The sequence below is a fragment of the Mustela lutreola genome, chromosome X (assembly GCF_030435805.1).
Source record: "Mustela lutreola isolate mMusLut2 chromosome X, mMusLut2.pri, whole genome shotgun sequence".
Classification (NCBI taxonomy): domain Eukaryota; kingdom Metazoa; phylum Chordata; class Mammalia; order Carnivora; family Mustelidae; genus Mustela; species Mustela lutreola.
The window spans coordinates 68,317,402-68,340,814 of NC_081308.1; the positions used below are offsets into that span (position 1 = coordinate 68,317,402).

General features: G+C 35.8%; 1 protein-coding gene across 3 annotated transcripts in view; it reads right to left on the reverse strand.

Moving 5' to 3' along the window:
- Nucleotides 1-6,226: 6,226 nt before the first annotated feature.
- LOC131821618 (fibronectin type III domain containing protein 3C1-like) overlaps nucleotides 6,227-23,413 on the reverse strand; it is a 52,649-nt gene continuing 35,462 nt past the window's right edge. For all 3 annotated transcript variants that reach the window (XM_059157841.1, XM_059157842.1, XM_059157840.1), the window contains 5 exons: nucleotides 17,394-17,668; nucleotides 16,742-16,954; nucleotides 16,144-16,310; nucleotides 7,487-7,608; nucleotides 6,227-6,992 (listed from right to left, as the gene is read on the reverse strand). In XM_059157841.1, the coding sequence (XP_059013824.1) occupies nucleotides 6,654-6,992; nucleotides 7,487-7,608; nucleotides 16,144-16,310; nucleotides 16,742-16,954; nucleotides 17,394-17,668 (1,116 nt within the window). In that variant the 3' untranslated portion in view covers nucleotides 6,227-6,653. The remainder of the gene's footprint in view (nucleotides 6,993-7,486; nucleotides 7,609-16,143; nucleotides 16,311-16,741; nucleotides 16,955-17,393; nucleotides 17,669-23,413) is intronic.

Sequence of the window (23,413 nt, forward strand, 5' to 3'; positions counted from 1 at the left end):
TGACTTGATCAAATGTAAAATTATATTGTCCAGATTATTATATACTCACTTTGAACATATTGATAGTGAGAATTTTGGTAATTTTGTTCATTTGAGTTATACATTGAAAACTTACTCTATGCCAAACACTGAATGTGGTGGTTAGGATATGAAGATAAAGCCACAATTCTTTCCCTGAAGTTCACAGTTTAATGGAGAAAAACAAAGAATACTAATGAAACACAGTGTGTTAAATGCTGTAATGGATAATGTAATGAGTTCTTTGTCATGATGTTAAGATTTCCCTCACTGCCTTATAATAGCTTTTGATTAGAAAAGTACATGATTGGATGTAGAATATAAACAAATAGAGCAAAAAAAAAAAATGGGGTAGGGTAGGTAAAGAACATGAATGAGAAGAGTTATTCCCAGATTGGTGAGTGAGTAAATATGAGCCCAAAAAACCTACCTCACCAAAACAGGTCCCCAGAATGAAATAGACAAGGAAATATTGGTCTAATGCGTAGATACTGTTTTGGGAGTCAGGCACCCAGGGTTGATTTTAGCTGCTGTCCAGCTAAACAGTGATGCAGCCACCAAATGCAAAAAGTGGGTACATACTAAACATTGAGAAGATAGACAGACAAGCCAGAGAGGGGGAGAAAGTCAGTGAGCAGTCCAGAGAGATGAGTGTAATGGGATTTCAATGGTAAAATAAATCAGTATTGATTTCAGACTCTCAAAAATAATTGCCTTACACTTATTTCATCAGTCAGCAGTACTTAGAAGGGGTGTGCTAAAACTTTCTATCTCCTCATTTTTCCAGGAAAGTAGGAGGGTCATCTCTGGTCCTTTCATGGGATTGCTAGCTTAATGGATAAATAATATGTAGAAGAACTGGTGCCCAGATTACCCTCTTGGGCCTGTAGTCATGATTATTAAGGAGACAGGAATTTATTTTCTGGAATGTCTAGCTATTTAATAAATTTTACCCATTTTTTTGTACATCTAGTATTCACTAGAATACTAGTGTCATGCCTCTCAGTTATAGTATTTGAGAGTAGAATCGTGTATAATCATTAACTTTCTTTTTTAAAAAATGTTTTATTTATTTACTTGACAGAGAGAGATACAGTGAGAGAAGGAATGCAAATGGGGAAATGGGAGAGGTAGAAGCAGGCTTCCCGCCAAGCAGGGAGCCTGATGGATGCAGGGCTGGATCCCAGAACCCTGGGTTCATGACCTGAGCCAAAGGCAGATGCTTAATGACTGAGCCACCCAGGCGCCCCCTTTCTGTTGCATTCCTGACAGAAGTAGCTCTCAAATTTGTAATGATGAGAAGTTAAATTCAAGAACCTTGGAGCAGCCAATTCCATTTTTCGAGCTTTACTTGTTAGGAAAACTTTCCTATTGCGAATTGAAACTGACTCCTGGTACTTTTACGGTGTTGATTCTAGTTCCACTCTAGGCAGCTAGAATCATTGCTTTCACTCTGCAATAGACAACCTTGCTTGCTTATTTTTCTTCCTTGCCAAAGAATAGTTTTAGACCAGATACTACCATTGACCACACAAAGATCAGGTTATCAATCTGTACAATAAGAATAATCATAAGGATGGAGTAAAGATGAATGGGATAGTATCTAATGATCCCTCAAAGAAATTATGAATACATTAGGAGAAAGGAGCTTCACCACAGCAATTTAATATCATATGTGATTATTTAACATTTAGGTTGAATCTTGGCATTGAAGAATATTACTAACAAAGCAAGCATCCAATGAGATTGCACAAACTTCTTATTTCTGCAGTTGCTTCTCAACTCATCACTTAACTGTTAAAATCATATTCTTTTACTCAGAATTCCCGATTTTGTTCTCTAGGGCACAATTCAACTTGTTTATAATAAAATTAGACCCCTTTGTCACTTCAAAGTAGATGACTATAACATCAAATGAAAGTCAGGCTTTGCCAGAAACTGTTAACTCATATCTAGATAATAATATATTTTTTAACTTTTGGAAGCATGATGAAGATTTTTGTAGATAAGCTCATAAAGATACATTTTGATTCAAATTAAAATATCTGATTGCCTCCTCTATGTGTAGAAATTATATTGGTTAGATTGTCCTCAGCTTCAAGTAACAGAAACTGTCTCAAACTGTCTTTTTTTTGACCAGTCATTATCATTTTAATTTTCATGATAGCTTTCCCTTTTAAAAAATATTAAATATTTAAATAAATTTAATTTAAATTTAATTAAAAATTAAAATAAATTTAAATTAAATTTTAAATTTTTAAAATTAAAATTAAATAAAAATTTAATTTAAAAATTAAATAAAAATATTAAATATTTAAACATATTAAATATTAAAAACAGACTCCTACACAAGCAGTGGGCTAAATAAATCACATGGCAAATAAAAATATGTCTCAGAACAAAAGAAAAAGCAAGCATAATATTCTAAATCCCATGGGATGTAGCAAAAGTAGATGTTTGAGTGAAATTTATACTATATAAATTTAATGCTAGTATTAAGAAATGCTAGTATTTAAATGCTAGTATTAAGATAAAAACAACATTATGCCATAGGGAACTAGGAAAAGAAGAAAGGTAGCTGAAAAATTAGTAGGGGATGGAAATAACAAAGAAATAAATAAAATAGAAACCAGAGTAAACAATAACATAACATTGAAAGTAAGGACCAATTTTTCAAAAAAATAAATTTGACAGTGCTTTAACTACATTAACGGAGGAAAAAAGATGACTCAAAAACCAAAAAGAGAAATGGAAGGGAAAACAGTACAACAGATATAACAGAAATACATAGTAAGATGAGATTACTATAAACATTTATATACTAACAAATCAGATCACTTAGAAAAAAAACCCAGATAATTCCTAAAAAGGCACAAGTTACTGAGATTCAGTCATAAATCTTGAATCTAAGATATGGGAAATCATCTTTGACCAATAACAAGAATGAAAGCTGACTTAGGACTCAAAAATCTCCCAGCACAAAAAAGCCCAAGACTACATGGTTTCATTGGAGAATTCTAGCAGACATTTCAAAAAATAATTACAATCTTTATCAAAATTTTACAAATAATAGAATAGAGGGAACACACTCAAAAGCATTCTATGAGGCTAGTATTACCCTGACACCTAAGTAGGATAAAAATAACACAAGTACAAAAAAATCTTTGTCAGACAACCTTTGCTACTCCAGCTTTTTTTGATATCCATTTGCATGATAAATGTTTCTAAATCTAAAGGTGTCTTTACATCTAAAATGAGTCTTTTGTAGGCAGCATATAGATGGCCTTGTTTTTAAATTCATTCTGACACCCTCTGTCTTTTGATTGGAATGTTTAGTCCATTCACATTCAAAGTATGTATCTATTGCCATTTTATTACTTGTTTTATCTTTGTTTCTGGAGATTTTCTCTGATCCCTCTTTTTGTCTTTTATGGTTTGCTGATTTTCTTTGGTGATATATTTGGATTTCTTTCTCTGGATTTCTTTGTGTATTTATTTGTGGTTTTTGCTTCATGGTTACCATGAGGTTTGTAAATAATCTTCTGTATATAGCACTCTGTGTTAAGTTGATGGTCATTTAAGTTTGAACCCATTCTTTACTCCTCCTCACATTTTAGGTATATGTTGTTATATTTTTTATCCTTTATTTTGTGAGTTCCTTGACTGATTTTTTAAAGAAATATTCATTTTCACTACCTTTGTGTTTCCTACCTTTATACTGTTAGTTTTGTTCTCTCCTTTACACTCAAAGAATCACCTTTAATATTTCCTGCAGGGCTGTATTAGTAGTCATGACTGTCTTAAGTTTTTGTTTGTCTGAGAAACTCTTTGTCTCTCTGTTCTGAATGATAGCCTTGCTGTATAGAGTATTCTTCACTGCAGATTTTTCCCATTCAACACTTCGACTATATCATGCCGCTTCTTTATGAATTGGAAATTTTCTGCTAAGAAATCCCTTGCTAACCTTATGGATTTTCTTTTGTAACTCACTGTCTTCTTTTATCTTCCCCTTTTAAATTTTTTTTCTTTATCAGTATATTTTGCTAATTCTTTACAATTTGTCTTGGTGTGTATCTCCTTTTGTTGATTATGATGGGAGGTCTTTGTGCCTCCTGGATCTGGGTATGTTACTTTCCCCAGATGAGGGAAGTTTTGAGTTATTGTTTCTTCAAATAAATTTTCTGTACCCCTTTCTCTTTCTTCAGGGACTCCTGAAATATGAGTGTTGTTATATTTCGTGGAGCACTGAGTTCCCAGTCTATTTTCATGTTGTGTAATTGCTTTTTCTCTCTTGTTCAGCTGATTACTTTCCATTATTCTATCTCCTAGGTTACTAATTTCTTCCTCTGTTTCTTGCACCCTGCTATTCATTCCATCAAGTGTGTTTCTCATCTTCTTTATTTTTATAATTTAAATTCAGTTAATTTTATAGAATGTATTATTAGTTTCAGAGGTAGAGTGCAGTTATTGATCAGTTTTATGTAACATCTAGTGTTCATTGCATCACATGCCCTCTTCAATGTTCATCATCCAGTTACCCCATTTTCCTATTCCCTCCTCTCCAGTAGTAACCCTCAGTGTTTCCTATGATTAAGAGTCTCTTACAGTTCGTCTAGTGTGTGTTTCTCATCTTGTTTATTGAACCCTTTATCTCTGCCATGTTATTTCTTTTTTTAAAAGATTTTATTTATTTATTTTAGAGTGAGAGTGAGAGAGAGAGTATGAGTGGGGCGGGAGGGGCAGAGGGAGAGGGAGAAGCAGATTCCCTGCTGAGCAGGGAGCCCATCACAGCAGTCAATCCCAGGACCCTGGCATCGTGACCTGAGCTGAAGGCAGATGCCCAACCCACTGCGCCACCTAGACACCACTGCCATGTTATTTCTTATCTCTCTGGTAAGGGTCTTACTCATGTTTTCCTTTCTTTTCTCAAGTCCAGTGAGTATCCTTAAGATTGCTAATTTAAATTCTCTATCAGACATGTTACTTATATCTGCTTCATTTAGATCACTGGCAATGGCCTTGTCCTGTTCTTTCATTTGGGATAAATTTCTCTTCTCATTTTGTTTAGGTTTTGGTACCCTTTTCTCTGTGTTAGGAAAGTCAGCTGTATCTCCTGTTCTTGGAGGGTAATAGCCTTATGAAGAGGTCCTGTATTGCCCTGCTGTGTAGTGTCCCCTGTCCCCCTGGGCCTGGCAGTTTTGTTAGTGTCTCCCATGGGTGCTGTGTTTGCTGTGCTGTTTTGTCTTGGTTGCTTTATCCTTCAGGCCAGTCATCTGCAGAGTCCCTCTTTGCCTGTTATGGGAAGTGTTTGGGCTCTGGCCCGAATGTGGCACATTTTAACTAGGTGTGCTCTGGTCTGTTTGTGAAATGAGAGGTTACCTGGCTCTGCAAAACTCCTATGTTGGGAGATGCAGCATGAGGAGAGATTTGGCTGGTCTTCTCGGGGATGGGGCCTACTGTGCTGGGACCAAGGCAAGCATGACCATGAGGGGGGATTCTATGGGACTGTAGAGGGGGAGCAGGGCTCTGTATAAGCAAGTTAGGTAGTAAGTATCAGTACTGTGCTGGTTCCCACAGGTGACCCTGTGCTTATGCTAAGGGGAAAGATACAGGAAAATTATGCCTGACAGTCCCTTTTTTTTTTCTAGAGAAGTCTCTCTGTGAACACTCTCTTGGATGGGTTCTGAGATAAGTGAATAACCTCCACACTATGTGCCCTAGGCACTCTTCAGGTCACTGTTTTCTCACTGTATCTACAGGTTGTTTGCCTGCCTTTTTTTCCAGAGCAGTACACTGCCTCTGGACTCTATCCCAGCCAAGACCACTGACCTTTAACACTCTAGGCTTCAAGCCCTGCTGGTTGCAACAAACCACAAAATTTGGCCTCACTATCCAAGCCAATTGCTATGGGGATTCATTTTCCCCACCAGCTCCCCTGTGTGCTACTCTGTCTTTCACCAGAAGAAATCATTTTAATATACTGTGTACGAATATGAGTCATTATATGTATTTTTAATAATTTTGATTATGGAATAACCACCACTGGGTGCATTTTAGAGTTTAGAATAGTATAAAATGGCTCCCCACTTTCCAGCTTCTACTCACAAAGTGCCAATAAGTTACTATTTACCCACTATCAAAGGAATTATCAGGGTACAAGCTAAACAGCTGAATATACTACTTTGAAAAAATTACAGTACAGTTGGTAGATATGTTTTTATTTCATATGAATGTAAGTTGACATATAGAATTGACTTTTCCCACTTTCTTCTGAATAAAATTCCAAAATGATGTTATCCTCCCACAATTCTCAAAAATTTGCAAAATATTACTTAGAAAAATTAAGGCAGAAAATAGCTTTCATGAGAGGTTTTAGGTAGTTTTACATTGTAGTGGAAGTATTTTTGTTGCTAACATTTTCAAATTTGAAATAGAGCTATTTCCTTATAAAATCTCCTCTATTGTCACAATAAATTTCTTGAGTGTTAAGGCAGTTCTTTTGCTGTGAGATAAACTTTCACAAGGATATCTACCAAATGAGATTTAAAGTAAGAATTAAGATGTATCTAGCAATTTCTAAATTTGATGTAATTTGTTTTAGAAATTCCTAAAAAGGTAAAATGCATAAAACTATACTAGTTGATTAGAAAATGTTGAATTATAACAGCACACAGAATAGCAACTAGTGCAAATCCTATCACAAGGATTAGGACAAATGTATCATCACTCATTTCTGTCCTGGGCTTATCATCTTTCTCTTCACCAGTGCTGCTTCCTGCCTTTCCTCCACCACCTTTTCCAGGCCTTGGATGTTGCTTATGTGTTGAGAAAAGAACGCTGGGGCTATATGGTCCCCAGAGCTCTTGTGTCCCAGCAGAATTCTGATATTGGCGTCCAGCACAGACCTTGAAGCGATAATGTGCATTTGTCACAAAGTTGGAAAAGGAGAATGAAGTGTTTGGTCCTTTATATATCTAAAGAAAAATGAGACAAAATGAAAATTATATTGTCATGCCAAATAAAAAATATGGTATTGTTTTTGACAATAACTTAAGAGTTAACTCATTCACCTCATAAATATATTCAAAGAAAAACTAAAAGTTTATGCTTACAGTATTTAATATCATGAGAACCCAGTACTGTTCAGGTAATTTTGTCCAATGTAAGAAATAACAAAAGACTTAAAATTGATTGTTAAACTTTAATTGCATTTGGTTTGGAATGAGTTGTGGACATAAGTGAAACCTAGAAATATTAAATCATTCAATAGTAATATGTTAATTGAATGAATAAGCAAATATATCCCAAAATAGTATGTACATAAAGCTTTAGGGAGGAGGTAGTACTTTTGGATAAGATTTCATTGCTTTAAACATTCTGAAAAGATATCTTAGTACTCAGGAAAAGCTCAATGCCCAGTAGATTATAAAATTAAAAAATTTTAAGGACTAAATTTACAAGAATTTACCAGGTCAGTTCCTTTTTGACTGATGAGTTGTAGATTATAAACAATGGGATCTCCTTTTATTGGCTCCAAAGACTCCCATTTGATCTCACAAATATTGCTATTCACGTGCTGTAATTTAGGTGCTAGAAAAAGAGAATTTCAGTTTAGAGGGTTTTTTTTTCTAGATGATCTTGAATATGTTGAATTTTGATACAGTTTTCCATGATGATTACAAGGCAGTCCATGCAGTCTTAATCTAAGAAATATATAGTTATAGTTTGCATTATAAAGCCTTTTGCAATACCATCAGGCATCTGAATAATTGCAATAAAAACTTTAAGAACTTAAAACTGTCAATAATTCATGTTTGTTTGTTAGTAAGACCTTATTACAAGTTTTATTACTATTGTTTAATCCCTTTTGGTATCTTTTGCATTATATTTCTATGGTGCATGATACATTTAGAAGCATTTCACATACATTAACAGTTTTTTGAAAGATTTTATTAGTTTATTAGAGAGAAAGAGCAGGGAGGAGGGGCAGAGGGAGAGGGGAGAGAATCCTAAGCAGACTCTGGGGTGGGCATGGAGCCTGATGTGGGGCTCAATCACATGACCTGAGCTGAAAGCAAGAGTCTGATGCTCAACTGACTGCACCACTCAGGTGCCCCACATGTGTTAATAATTTTATTTTAGGATCACAGCAGCTGTAGGAGGAAAGGAAGGAGGGCAGGATCTTTATTTATGTTATTAGTCTCTCTACATTTCAGGAAAATGGGTCTTAAATATGTAAGAAGAGAGCAAGTCATTATTGTGGTGTAAGTAATGTTTATTTTATTTTTTTTTCTAAGTCATGCTTAATTCCAGTATGTTACAGTTAGCTTTTCAATGAGGACAAACTACTTCATAATGGTGATTGGACTTGTGTAGAAAGATTGGAATAACTGAATTTCACAAGAAGGAATAAATGTTCAAAGCTTGAGCTTTCATGACTGTGAAGTTACCTTGTTGTGTATTATAGAAAGCAGTTTATTTCACTGTTCGAATAGCAAGATTAAATTCAGAGTTTCAGAAATTACCAAATATGAAGTTACAAATTTGTACTAAATATGTGCGAATATGTGCTATATACTAAGTATATTTTTTAGCTTTAATCAGTATAATTATATGTATCAGCTGATTTTTTGTGTGTTTTAATCCAAGTAAGATGTAGCAAGGAATGAATACCATGACAAAGTAAAAGGAGGACTATGATGGGGACTAGGAACCTACCGTTCCAATTTTGGCTCTGTTACTGTTTAACATTGTTCTTTAGTTAGGTTACTTATCATTCAGGGAATTCTTTCTCTTAAAAAAAAAAAAAAGGCTGTGGTGCTAGTGATTGGCTGGATTAGTTGATTTCAAAGACATTTTAAAAATATTGTGATATGGGATTGGGAGGGAGACAAACCATAAATGACTCTTAATCTCACAAAACAAACTGAGGGTTGCCGGGGGGAGGGGGTTGGGGAGAAGGGGGTGGGATTATGGACATTGGGGAGGGTATGTGATTTGCTGAGTGCTGTGAAGTGTGTAAACCTGGTGATTCACAGACCTGGGGATAAAAATATATGTATATAAAAAATATATGTTTATAAAAAATAAAAAATTTTTAAAAAAAAAATATTGTGATATTTGGGGGCAGAGTAGTAGGACCCTAGGCTTGTCACATCCCACTAACACTATTGGATAACTATCAAATAACCCTAAATAGCCCAGAAATCCACCCAAAGACTGACAGAACAAACTACACAACTAAAGGAGAGAAGAACAACACTGAAGAAGGTAGGAAATGTGGAGACATGATTTAGGGGAGAAAAGAATCTTGGCTGCTGTGGAGAGGAGGTTGCCTTGTTATGGAGAAGGGTTAGAGAGAGAGGGGCACACAGGGGAATGCACAAGGAGAATGTTTCCCCATAACCGTTGAGTTGGAAAACAAGAGGGGCTAAATTTCATGAGTTCTTGCAACCAGTGAGTCTTAAAGCCTGGAGTTTTAAAGGTCGGTGGGCTTGGCTGGGGTAGAGCTCTGCTCTTGGAGAGAATGCTGGCAAACAACCCAGAGGCATGCAGTGAGGAGACAGGGATCTGAAGAATGTGTGGGGCACATGGAGGGGAGACTATTCACTCTTCTTGGAGTGCTTCTAAGAGGGACAGTGTTTATGAAGATACCTCTTGGTGAACAAAGCAGCTGACAGGCACCATGTCCCTCCCTGGCCACTCAGCATAAACACACAGCCACCTATACTGGCTGGCTAATTTGCTTACACCAAGTCCCACACCCCTGTGCTCTGGCAGTTCTGCCCATCTCAGTCAAGCTTGTTTCAGTACCAGTGCAGCAGCTCCCTCCCCCTATCAGATCAGCACAAACCTCTGCCCAGAACATGTCTCCCAATGAGAGATTTCTGCAAGGCCTCAGTTCTAGTGGAAGTTAGTATCAAGTCTCATTTCACAAGAAGATCAGAGCACACTTAGCACTCTCCACATTAAAGTCAGAGCCCAAACACTGCCCAGGCAAGGCAAGGCAAGGAAAACCTCTGCAGATGACTGGCCCAAAGGATAGAGGAGACAAAACAGAGAACAGCAGAGTACACACAGCACATGCCAAATACGCTTCCTGAATTCTGGACACCACATGACCTCTTCCTCATAAAGTGGTTACTTTCAGGAGCAGGAAGCATAAGTGACTTTTCTAATACAGAATAGAAGGAGGAGACTTGGGCAAAATGCCATTACAGAGGAATTTATCAAGTGAAAGAACAAGATAAGGCCATAGAAAGAGATCTAAGGGAAACATAAAAAAATTAAAAGCAGAAGACAAAGAAGTCCTTAACTTATAAGGGAAGGCCCATACGGCTAGCTGGGGTTTTCTCAACAGAAACTTGGCAAGTGAGAATAGAGTGGAATGGTATATTCAAAGTACTGAATGGGAAGAATCTGTAGGCAAGAATACTCTATCCATCAAGGCTGTCATTCAGAATAGGAGAGATAAAGAGTTTCCCAGACAAACAAAACTAAAGGAGTTTATGACCACTAATCAGCCCTACAAGAAATATTAAATATTTTTCACTCAGTGAGTGGAAAGACCAAAAGTTACAAAGATAGGAAAGGATCAGAGGAAATCTCCAGAAACAGCAACAAAACAGATAATAAAATGGCAATACATACATATCTATTAATAATTGCTTTGAGTGTGAATGGAATAAATGCTCCAATCAAAAAGACATCAGGTGTGAGAATGGATAAAAAACACAAGGCCCATTGATATGCTGCCTGTAAGAGAATCATTTTATTTTAAGTTTTTTTTAAACATTTTTTTAAAAGTTTTTATTTATCTGACAGAGATCACAAGTAGGCAGAGAGGCAGGCAGAGAGAGAGGGGGAAGCAGGCTCCCTGCTGAGCCAAGAGCCTGATGTGGGGCTCGATCCCAGGACCCTGAGATCGTGACCTGAGCTGAAGGCAGAGGCTTAACCCACTGAGCCACCCAGGCGTCCTTTCTAAGTTTTTAAAAAGAGTTTACTTGTCTATTAGAGAGAATGAGTATGAACGGGGGGAGGGGCTGAGGGAAAGGGAGAAACAGTCTCCCCACTGAGGAGAGAACACAACATAGGGCTCAGTTCCAGGACCCCGAGCAGAAGGCAGATGCTTAACCAACTGAGTCACCCATGCATCCCAAGAGACTCATTTTAGGTATAAACACACCTGCAGATTAAAAGCGAGGGGATGGAGAAACATTTATTGTACAGATGTATGTCAAAGGAAAGCCAGAGTTACAATAATTATATTGGATAAACTAGACGTTAAAGACTGTAAGAAGTGATAAAGAAGGGCAGTATATCATAATAAAGGGTACAAGCCAACAGAAGATCTAATATTAGAAAATATTTATGCCCCCAACATGGGATCACCCCAATATACAAACCAATAACAAACATAAAGGAACTAATTGATAATAGAGTCATACTAGGGGACTTTAACACCCCACATACATCAATGGGCAAATCATCTAAGCAGAAAATGCATAAGGAAACAATGGCTTTGAATGACACACAGGACCAGACGGTATTAACAGATAAATTTAGAACATTCCACCCTAAAGCAGCAGAACACACTTTCTTTTCAAGTGCATATGGGACATTAGCCAGAATAGATTAGATACTAGGTCACAAATCAGGCCTCCATAAGTGCAAAAAGATTGAGATCATACTATGCATTTTTTTTTTCTGACCACATTGCTAAGAAACTTTAAGTCAACCACAAGGAAAACATCTGGAAAGATCAGATACATAGAGGTTAAACAAAGGGCCAAACAGGAATTCAGAGAAGAAATAATACATGGAAACAAATGAAAATGAAAAAACAAGTGGTCTTAAACCTTTGGGATGCAGCGAAACTGGTGATGAGAGGGAAGTATATAGCAATAAGGCCTACTTCAAGAAGCAAATAGACAACCTAATCTTACATTTAAAGGAACCAGAAAGTCTAAAAGCCAGCAGAAGGAAGAAAATAATAAAGATTAGAGCAAAAATAAATGATATAGAACCTAAAAAACAACACTACAGAAATACAACTTTAAGACAAGATTATGAAAAACTATATTCCAGTACATTGGACAACCTGGATGAAATGGGTAAATGCCTAGACACATAAACTACCAAGACCAAAACAGGAAGAAATAGAGTACTTGACCAGACTGATAACCAGCCATAAAATTGAATTTGTAATAAAAAAAACTCCCCCAAAACAAAGATCCAGACAAGATGGCTTTACAGGTGAATTCTATCAAACATTTAGGGACGAGTTAATACACCTCCTTCTTAAACTATTCTAAAAAAAGCAATGAAAACTTCCAAACTCATTCTTTGAAACCAGCAGTACCCTGATACCAAAGCCAGAGAAAGACTCCACTAAAAAAGAGAACTAATGGCCAACATCCCTGATGAACACAGATGCAAAAAGTGCTCAAAAAAAAAAAAAAACCAACTAGGAAACTGAGTCCAAGTACACATTAAAATAATCATTTAGCACAATCAAGTAGGATTTATTCCTGAGCTGCAAGTGTGGTTCAGTATTCCCAAATCAATCACTGTGATACACCACATAACTCAAAGAAAGGATAAGAGCCATATAATTATTTCAATGGATGTATAAAAAGCATTTGACAAAATACATCTCTTTGTGATAAAATCCCTGAATAAAGTAGATTTAGAGGGAACATATCTCAACATAATAAAGACTATATATGAAAAATCCAGGGCTAATCTTCTCTTCACTGGGGAAAAACTGAGAGCTTTTCCTCTATTTTCAAGAACAAGACAGGAATGTCCACTCTCACCACTGTTACTTAACATAGTACTGAAAGTCCCAGCCTCAGCAGTCAGAAAACGAAAAGAAATAAAATTCATCAAAATCAACAAGGAAAAAGTCAAACTCTTACTCTTTTCAGATGATATGATACTTTATATGTAAAATTGAGAAGAATCCGCCAAAAAAATAGCTAGAACTGATTCAGTTACAGGATACAAAATCAATGTACAGAAATCTGTTGCATTTCTATACACCAATAATGAAGCAGGAGAAAGAAATTAAGGAATCCATTCCATTTGTAATTGCACTAAAAACCGTCAGATACCTAGGAATAAACCTAACCAAAGAGATGAAAGACCTGTACTGTGAGAACTATAAAACATTAATGAAACAAACTGAAGATGGCACAAAGAAATGGAAAGACATTCCGTGCTCATGGATTGGAATAACAAATATTGTTAAAATGTCTATATTACCCAAAGCAATCTATACATTTAATGCAATCCCTCATCAAAATACCATGAGTATTTTTCACAGAGCTAGAACAAACAATCCTCAAATTTATATGGAACCATAAAAGACCCTGAATTGCCAAAGCAATTTTGAAAAAGAAAAGAAATGCTGGAGTTACCACAATCCCAGATTTGAAATTACACTACAAAGCCGTAGTGATCAAAACAGTATGGTACTAGCACACATATAAGCACATAGATAAATGGAACAGAACAGAATACCCAGAAATGAAAATTGGTCAATGACTAAATGGAATTTTGTCAGTTTTTCTTTGACAGAAAAGGAAAGAATATCCAATGGGAAAACTTCTCTTCAACAAATGGTGTTGGGACAACTGGATAGCAACATGCAAAAGAGTGAAACTGGGCCACTTTCTTATACCATATACAAAAATGAATTAAAAATGGTTTAAAGATCTAAATATGAGAGAAGAATTATAAAAATCATAGAGGAAGAAACAAGCAGTAAATTCTTTTACATCAGCTGTGGCAACTTTTTTCTAGATATATCTCCTGAGGCAAGTGAAATAAAATTTAAAATAAGCTATTCAGACTTCAAGATAAAAAGCTCCTGCACAGTAAAAGAAACAACAAAACCAAAAGGCAACTTACTGAATGGGAGACAGTATCTGCAAAAGACATATTCGATAAAAGGTTAATATCCAAAATATATAAATGTCTCATGAAACTCAGCATATAAAATGAATAATTAAAAATGGACAGAAATGAGTAGACATTTTTCCAAAGAAGACATACAAATGGCCAACAGGCATATGAAAAGTTGCTCAGCATCACTGATTATCAGGGAAATTCAAGTCAAAACTACAATGAGATACCACACCACAGAATGGCTAAGACCAATGGCACAAGAAACAACTGGTCAGATTGTCTAAAATCAACACAAGAAACAAAAAGTGTTGGTGAGGATATGAAGAAAGGGGAACCCTCTTACATGTTGGTGGGCATGGAAACTGGTGCAACTACTCCAGGGAACAGTTTGGAGGTTCCTCAAAAAGTTAAAAAGCAGAACTACCCTACAATCTAGCAATTTTACTAGTAGGCATTTACCCAAAGGACATGAAAATACAGATATGAAGGGGTATGTGCAACCCACTGTTTATAGCAGTATTATCAACAGTAGTCAAACTGTGGAGAGAGCCCAAATGTCCATTGACTGATAAATGGATAAGTAAGAAGTGGTATATTATACAATAGAATATTCTGCCATCAAAAAATGAAATCTTGGGGGCGCCTGGGTGGCTCAGTGGGTTAAAGCCTCTGCCTTCAGCTCAGGTCATGATCTCGGGGTCCTGGGATTGAGCCCCGCGTCGGGCTCTCTGCTCGCAGGAGACTGCTTCTCCCTCTCTCTCTCCCTGCCTGCCTCTCTGCCCACTTCTGGTCTCTGTCTGTCAAATAAATAAATGAAATCTTTTTAAAAAAAGTGAAATCTTGTCATTTGCTATGATGTAGATGGAGCTAAAGTATATTATGCTTAGTGAAATAAGTCAATCAGAGAAAGACAAATACCATGTGATCTCACTCATGTAGAATTGAAGACAGAAAACATGAACATATGGGAAGGGGGAAAGAAAAAAGAGACAGAAACAAACTATAAGTGACCCTTAATTTTAGAGAACAAACTTAGGGTGGATGGAAGAATGTGGGTGGAGGATGGGCTAGATGGGTGATGGATATTAAAGACGTCACTTGTGATGAAAAAAAAAGTTTTATTTAAACTCAAAAGTTAATGTACAGTATCACATTAATGTACTGTGTCACATTGTAAGTAACGATTCACTGAACTCTACTCCAGAAACTAATATTGTACTGTATGTTAACTAACAAAATTTAAATAAAGTGAAAAAAAAAAAGCTGCATTATGATCCAGCATTTTCAGTAGACATTTACTTGTGGAATACAAAAATACTAATTCAAAGGGATGCATACACCCTGATGTGAATTGCAACATTATCTACAATAGCCTAATTATGGAAACATCCTAAATGTCCATCAATTGATGAATGGATAAAGAAGCGGTATTATTTACAGTGGAATATTATTCAGCTACAAGAAGAACAAAATCTTGCCATTTGCAAGGATGTGGTTGGAGCTAGAGAGTGTTATGCCAAGTGAAATAAGTCAGTCAGAGAAAGGCAAATACCATATTTTACTCATATGTGGAATTTAAGAAACAAAACAAATGAGCAAAGAAAAAGAAGAGTGAGACTTAAATGAAGAAACAGACTCTTAACCACAGAGAACAAACTGATGGTTACCAGAGGGGAGGTGGGTGGGGTGATGAACTAAATAGGTCATGGGGATTAAGGAGTGTACTTGTGATGGGTACTGGGTATTTCACTATATTGTACACCTGAAACTAATAGTATACTGTACATTAACTTTTGAGTTTAAATAAAAACTTTTTAAAAAGTAAAACATTAAAATTTTCAGTCTTATTAAACTCTATTTTTTAAAAAAGATTTTATTTATTTATTTGACAGACAGAGAACACAAGTAGGCAGAGAGGCAGGCAGAGAGAGAGAGAGAGAGAGAGAAGCAGGCTCTACACTGAGCAGAGAGCCCAATGCAGCGCTCTATCCCAGGACCCTGGGATCATGACCGGAGCTGAAGGCAGAGGCTTTAACCCACTGAGCCACCCAGGCGTCCCTCTTATTAAATTCTAAATTGATCTTTGAATGCATAATTAAATACTGGAGTCTTTTGCTATTTAACATTTAAAATAGACTGTACTGGAGATTTTTATATATGAGCTATTAGAGCTCATATTAATGCAACCTTCATTGTCAGGCTTATAATACTTACCTTTAAGTGTGGGTGGTGGAGTTCTGGTTGTAGTGAAAGTATAGATACCAGACAGTGGTCCCTCACCAGCTTCATTACATGCTTGGATTTTAAATTTGTATTCTGTATACTCACTCAGTCTGTGCACTTTGTGAGTCTGACAAGGTCCATGGTAAATGATAGAAAATCTGGGAGTGGGAATCAAGATGGGAGAAGCTATATTATTAATCAAAGGTCATTTAAGTACAAGTAATTCTACATAGCTGACTTGAAACTGGGTCATCAGTAAAGCCTAAATAAACCAACTTGAAGCCTGGTGGGTGCAAGACAAAAGGAAAAAAAAATCAATTTGTAAATATTATAATGGCAAGGTGCTGACTTTCATATTCCTTTGGAAACTCTATTCCTTGGTATTAATGTGTATTATATAAAGGAAGAAGTGTTCTGGGAGAGAAAAAATAGCTAAATTACCAGTAGGAATTTAAGAAAGTATATCTAACATGATAATGTACTGCTTTCACATCTATCAGTTCACTGAAACCACTTTGGATTATGTTTAAGATAGGAAATTTTTAAAACATTTTTATTAGAATCATGTAAAGCTGTACAAATAGCTTACCTTCCAGATCGATCTCCTATTAACAAATTGTAGCTTATAAGGTTGGAATGTAATCCTTTGCTTGAAGAGTTACCCCATTTCAATTTGAGGCTCTGGTGTCTATAGACCACACAATCAAGATGAGGAGGATCAAGTGGTAGTGGCTTGGTTTTGGTTCTTATTGATTGGCTAAAAGGGCTTAGTCCATAATGATTGATAGCTTGAATTCTGATTCTAGTGGTAAAACAAAAACAAAACAAAAACAAATTAAACTATTTGGATTTAAAAAATGAAAATAAATTTCTACATTTAAACTATGCCCTTAGTCATCCCGTGAAAGAATATTGACCATCATATTATAATGATTAGTATAGACAAGTTTTTGAGGCCAAAATCTTGAATTTGCATAATCAGTATTGACGATCTTTGATGAGGAGGAACTGGCTCTTAGTAATGCCAAATATTTCTAAAATAGTAAAATTCTCTTTCAAAAAATGTGTAGATTATATAAAACAAAAAAATGTAGATTTAGTAATGCCAATTTTTTTCTAAAACAATTTTTTTCTAAAATTCTCTTTCAAAAATGTGTAGATTATATAAAACAAAGAAGTGTAAATTTGTTCAAAATTCTGAAAAAACTTCATCTACCCAAAGTAAGATATAAGCAACTTACTTGTATGTAGTATCAGGCTGTAGATTTTTCAGAATACACTCTGTTACTCTTTCAACAGACAAAATTTTTCTGTCTCCATATTCAATGTTATATCCAGTGATTGGAGAGCCATGACAATCTGGTTCCTCCCATTGAATAGCAATGCAAGATGATGCCAGTTTGGCAGGAACTTTGTTTTCAACTTCATGTAGTGTTGGTACTACTGCTGGCACAGTTGCTGGTGTGGTTACTATGCCAGTTTCTCCAAATGGTCCAACTCCAACTACATTTCCAGCCTGAGAAAGTATGTTGTGTTAGAGCTTCATTATTTTGTTTTGTGCATAAACAATTTTGTTGTTTTTTTAAAAAAAGACAAGGGACACCTGGGTGGCTCAGTGGGTTAAGTCTCTGTCCTCAGCTCAGATCATGATCTCAGGGTCCTGGGATTGAGCCCTACATTGGGCTCTGTTCAGCAGGGAGCCTGCTTCCCTCTCTCTCTGCCTGCCTCTCTGCCTACTTGTGATCTCTCTCTCTGTCAAATAAATAAATAAAATCTTTAAAAAATAAAAACAAGACAAAAATTTTAACCTCAAATTCTAAGAAGGGTTTAAAAAAAATTCAGATAGAATTGTTTTATAACATTGTATAAGTTTAAAATGTATAACATGTTGATTTGATACTTTTTTTAAGAGAGAGCACACAAGTGGTGGGGAGGGCCCTAGGGAGAGGGAGAGAGCTTTTTAAGCATGCTCCATGCTCAGCACGAAGCCCAACATGGGGCTTGATCTCATGACTCTGAGGTCATGACCTGAGTTGAAATCAGGAATAGGAGGCTTATCCGACTAAGCCATCCAGGCATCTCTGATTCGATACATTTATATATTGCAATATGAAACAAATTATTTGAAAATACTCACATGATGCCAAAATCTTTAGGTTGCATATTTAGGAAGGTAACAAGTCTGAATATGTGAAAGTAAGTGAAGAATGCTAATATGGGCATTTCAGGAAAAATATACCTGAACTGAATTAATCACTTAGTCCACCAAAGTTTCTTTCTTTCCTTTATTTTCTAGTTACTGTCTCTGTTAGTGGTAGCCTGAAGTTCACATCAATTCACTAAGTTTCACTGATTTTGTAAAATTTTTAAATTTTACACTGTGGACTTAAATGTACAATTTACACTCTTTATCCCAAAAAGAACATTTTGCATAACTATAGTACAATATATAGTCAGGAAATTGACTTTAATAAAATCTATTGACATTATGCAGATTTTACCAGTTTTACATGCACTAATTTATATAGTGTTATATGTAGTTTTAACACATGTGTATCTTAATGTGATGACTAACTGTTAAGATATTCCATTGCAAGTATCCCTTTCCTTGTATTATACTTTTATACCCACAGCAACTTCCTTCCCTCTTTTTCTAATTCTTAACAACTAGTAGTTTATTCTTTAACTTATATTTTTGCTATTTCAAGAATGTTATATAAATAGAATAATGCAGGATATAAACTTCTTAGATAGGCTTTTTTCAGTCAGCATAATTCCTCAGAGATCCATTGAAGTTGTGTGAATTAATAGTTTGATTCTTTTTATTCTCAAATAGTATACCCTGGTATGAATGTACTACAGTTTTAAAAACTATTTACATGTTGAAGGACATCTGAGTCATTTCTTGTTTTTGGCTTTTACAAATAAGGAGTTATGTATATCCATGTACAGGTTTTTATTGTGGACATAAGTTTTCTTTCTCTGGAATAGGTATCCAAAAGTGCTGAGCATATTAGTAAGTACATGTTTAGTCTTGTACGAAACTCCCATACTATTTTAAATAGTGGATGAAATTCACACCAGAAATGTATGATTAGTCCCGTTTCTTTACATCCTTGCCAGTGTTTAGTGTTACTACTACTTATTAGCCATTTTGATTATGTGTCATGTTATCTCATTGTGCATTTCCCTAATGATTAATAATGTTATATATCTTTTCATGTGTTTATTTGCCACCTGTATATCGTCTTCTGTGAATGGTCTGTTCATGTCTTTTCCCTGTTTTATAATTGTATTATTTGGATTTTTAAAAAAGATTTTATTTATTTATTTGGCAGAGAGACAATGAGAGAGGGAACACAAGCAGGGAGAGGGTCAGTGGGAGAAGCAGACTCCCTGCTGAGCAGGGAACCCCTGGGTTGTTTGGATTTTTAACTGTTGACTTTCGAGAGTTCTTTATATATTCTAGGTAATAGTCCATTGTCAGATGTGTATTTCGTAAAGACTTTCTTCCAGTCTATGCTTGTCTTTTTTGTCCTCCTCAAGGGTTTTATGCAGAGTAAAACTTTTTGAGTTTGAGGAGGTCAGAGACACCTGGGTGGCTCAGTCAGTTAAGCAGCTGCCTTCAGCTCAGGTCATGATCACAGGGTCTTGGGATCAAGCCCCACATCAGGTTCCCTGCTCATTGGGGAGGCTATTTCTCCCTCTCCCTCTGCTACTCCCCCTGATTGTGCTCTCTCACTCTCTCTCAAATAACAGTCTTCTAAAAAAGGTTTTAGAAGGTCAAATTTTTCAATTTTTCATTTTATGGAATATGTTTTTTGGTATGAAGTTTAAGAACTCATTGCCTATATTAGATCCTGAAGATCTTCTGTGATTTTTTTCTAAAAGTTTTATGGTTTTATATTATATTTTATTTTATTTTTAAAGATTTTTTTATTTATTTGTCAGAGAGAGAGAGAGAGCATGAACACAGGCAGACAGAATGGCAGGCAGAGGCAGAGGGAGAAGCAGACTCCCTGCCAAGCAAGGAGCCCGATGTGGGACTTGATCCCAGGACGCTGGGATCATGACCTGAGCCGAAGGCAGCTGCTTAACCAACTGAGCCACCCAGGCGTCCCTATGGTTTTACATTTTAATTTTGTTTTCTATGGTCCATTTTTAATTTTCATTTTTTATGGTCCATTTTGAGTTAATTTTTATATAATGTGTGAATTTTATGTTGATTACTCCAAGAAAGACATACACATGGATTATGGACACACAAAAAGATACTCAACATCACTAGTCATCAGGGAAATGCAAATCAAAAGTATAATGAGATATCGCCTCAAACCTGTCAGAATGGCTCAAATAAAAAACACAATAAACAACAAACATTGGCTAGGATGTGGAGATAAAGGACCCCTCTTGCTCTGTTGGTGGGAATGCAAACTGGTGCCACTGTGGAAAGTGGTATAGAAGTTCCTCACAATGTTAAAAATATGACTTCCCTACAGTCTAGTAATCACACTAATTGCACTATTGCAGCATTATTTACAATAGCCAAATTATGGAAGCAGCCCAAGTATACATCAATAAATGAATAGGTAAAGGTGTGGTATATATGTATGATAGAATATTATTCATACATAAAAAAGAATGAAATCTTGCTATTTACAATGACACAGATGGAGCTAGAGAGTAAAATGCTAATGAAATAAGTGAGTTAGAGAAAGACAAATACCATATGATTTCTCTCATATGTAGAATTTAAGAAACAAGAGAAATTAGGAAAGGAAAAAGAAAGAAACCAAGAAACAAACTCTAAATATAGAAAACAAACTTTTGGTTACCAAATGGGAAGGGGGTGAGGGGATGAGGTAAATAGGTGGTTGGGATTAAACAGTGCATTTGTGGTGAGCACTGGATGATGTATGGAATTGTTGAATCACTGTATTGTACAGCTGAAACTAATATAGCACTGTATTTTAGATATATTGGGATTAAAATACAAAATAGTGTGATGATAGCTATTCTGACATATGTGGGGTAATAGCTCATGTAGTTTTCGTTTGTATTTCTCTGATGTTTAGTCATGTTGATCATCTTTTTACGTACCTATTGGGCATTTGTATGTTTTCTTTGGAAATACATCTATTCAGTTGTTCTGCTCATTTTTTAAATTGAATGATTACTATTTTGTTGTTGAATTATAGGAGTTTCTTACATATTTTAACCTTTTATCAGATATATGATTTCCAAATATATTCTCCCATTCCATAGGTTTCCTTTTAACTTTTTAAAAAAGATTGTATTTATTTACTTGTTAATTTATTAAAGATTTTATTTGTTAGAGAGAGCATGAGATGGGAGAATGTCAGAGGGAGAAGCCGACTCCCCACGGAGCTGGGAGCCCAATGCGGGACTTGATCCTGAGACTCCAGGATCATGACCTGAGCTGAAGGCAGTCGCTTAACCAGCTGAGCCACACAAGCACCCACAAAATACTGTATTTATTTGTTTGAGAGACAGAATGAGAGGGAGAGATGAGATAATCTGAAACAGACTCCACAGTGTCACAACCTGACATGGGGCTCAGTCCCACAACTGCAAGATAATGACCTGATCTGAAACAAAGAGTTAGAGGCCCAACCAACTGAGCCACCCAGGTGCCCCACCTTTTAACTTTTTTGTTTATATTTACTGTGCTGAAGAATTTTAGTTTGATGTAGTCCCATTTATTTATTTTTGCTTTTGGTGCCTTTGTTGTTGGTGTCAAATCCAAAATATCATTTCAACAACTATGTTAAGAGGCTTACCCCCTATGTTTTCTCCTAGATTTAATGATTTCAGTTCTTATGTTGAAGTCATTAACTCATTTTTGATTGACTTTTGTATATGGTGTAAGATAGTGGTTCAGTTTCAGTCTTTTGCACATGGCTATCCAGTTTACTATTAAGGAGAGATTATCCATTTCCTCTCATATATTCTTGGCTCCTATAATATAAATTCATTGACCATATGTCCTATTTATTTCTGGGATCCCTATTTTGTTCCATTGATTTATGTATTTGTTTTTGTGCTAATACCATAGCGTTTAGATTACTAGCATTGTAGTGCAGTTTGAAAGGAGGAAGTGTTATGCCTTTCATTTTTTCTTTGTCAGGGTTTCTTTGGCTATTTGGAGTCTTCTGTCATTCCATAAAAATTTTAGAATAGTTTGTTTTATTAATGTGACAAATGTTACTAGAATTTTTATAGGGGTTGCATTGAATCTGTAGATTCTGTGATAGTTACAGATATTTTAACAATGTCAATTCTTCCAATCCAATACAAAACACCATAAGAGAGTACTATGAACAATTGTAAATGCCAAGTTGAAAAGGTAGAAGAAATGAATATATGCCTATTATACAAATTATTCATTGTTTACCTGACCCTGGTGAGTATCTTTATGACCACGATTTTGAACTCCTTATCAGGTAAATCTCTTATCTCCACTTTATTAAAGGCTGTTTCTGGAGGTTTATCTTATTCTTTTGCTTGGAAAATATTCTCTGATTCTTTCATTTTACCTTTCTATGCATGAGATAAAACATCTACCTCTCTCACAGTCTTGAAGGAGTAGCCTTGTGTAGAAGATGAACATTATCATTTGGCCTGGTCCTAGCTCTTAGTTTTCTCTCAAGCCTTAGTGATTGTGCAAGCTAGTTTCTTTGTTCTTAGTGGTTCCGGTGGTTGAAGGTATGCCAGTATCTGTCAGTTTCCCAAAGGGTAGGATAATAGCACCTCATTTCAAGGTGGACCCTCAGCTGCAGCTTATAAGATGTGCAAAACAGACTCAGGGAAAGACTGGGATATGGGTGTTACTGACTTGTGCCTCTATACTGGGCCCAATGTAGGGCTAGATCCCAAGACCCCAAGATCATGACCTGAGCTGAAGGCAGAGGCTTAACCCACTGAGTCACCAGGTGCCCCTCAACAGATATTTATAGAACATTCCATCCAACAGCAGCATACACATTCTTCCCAAGTGCATATGGAATACTTTCCAGGATAGATCATATGTTATGTCACAAAAAAAGCCTTAATAAATTTAAGAAGATTGCAATGATATCAAGCATCTTTTTCAGCCACAATGCCATGAACTAGAAATTAATTATGAAGAAGAAAACTAGAAAATTCACAAATATCTGGAGACACTAAACATGCTACTGAATAGTCAATGGATCAAATAAGAAATCAACAGAGAAATAAAAAAATCTTGAGACAAATGAAA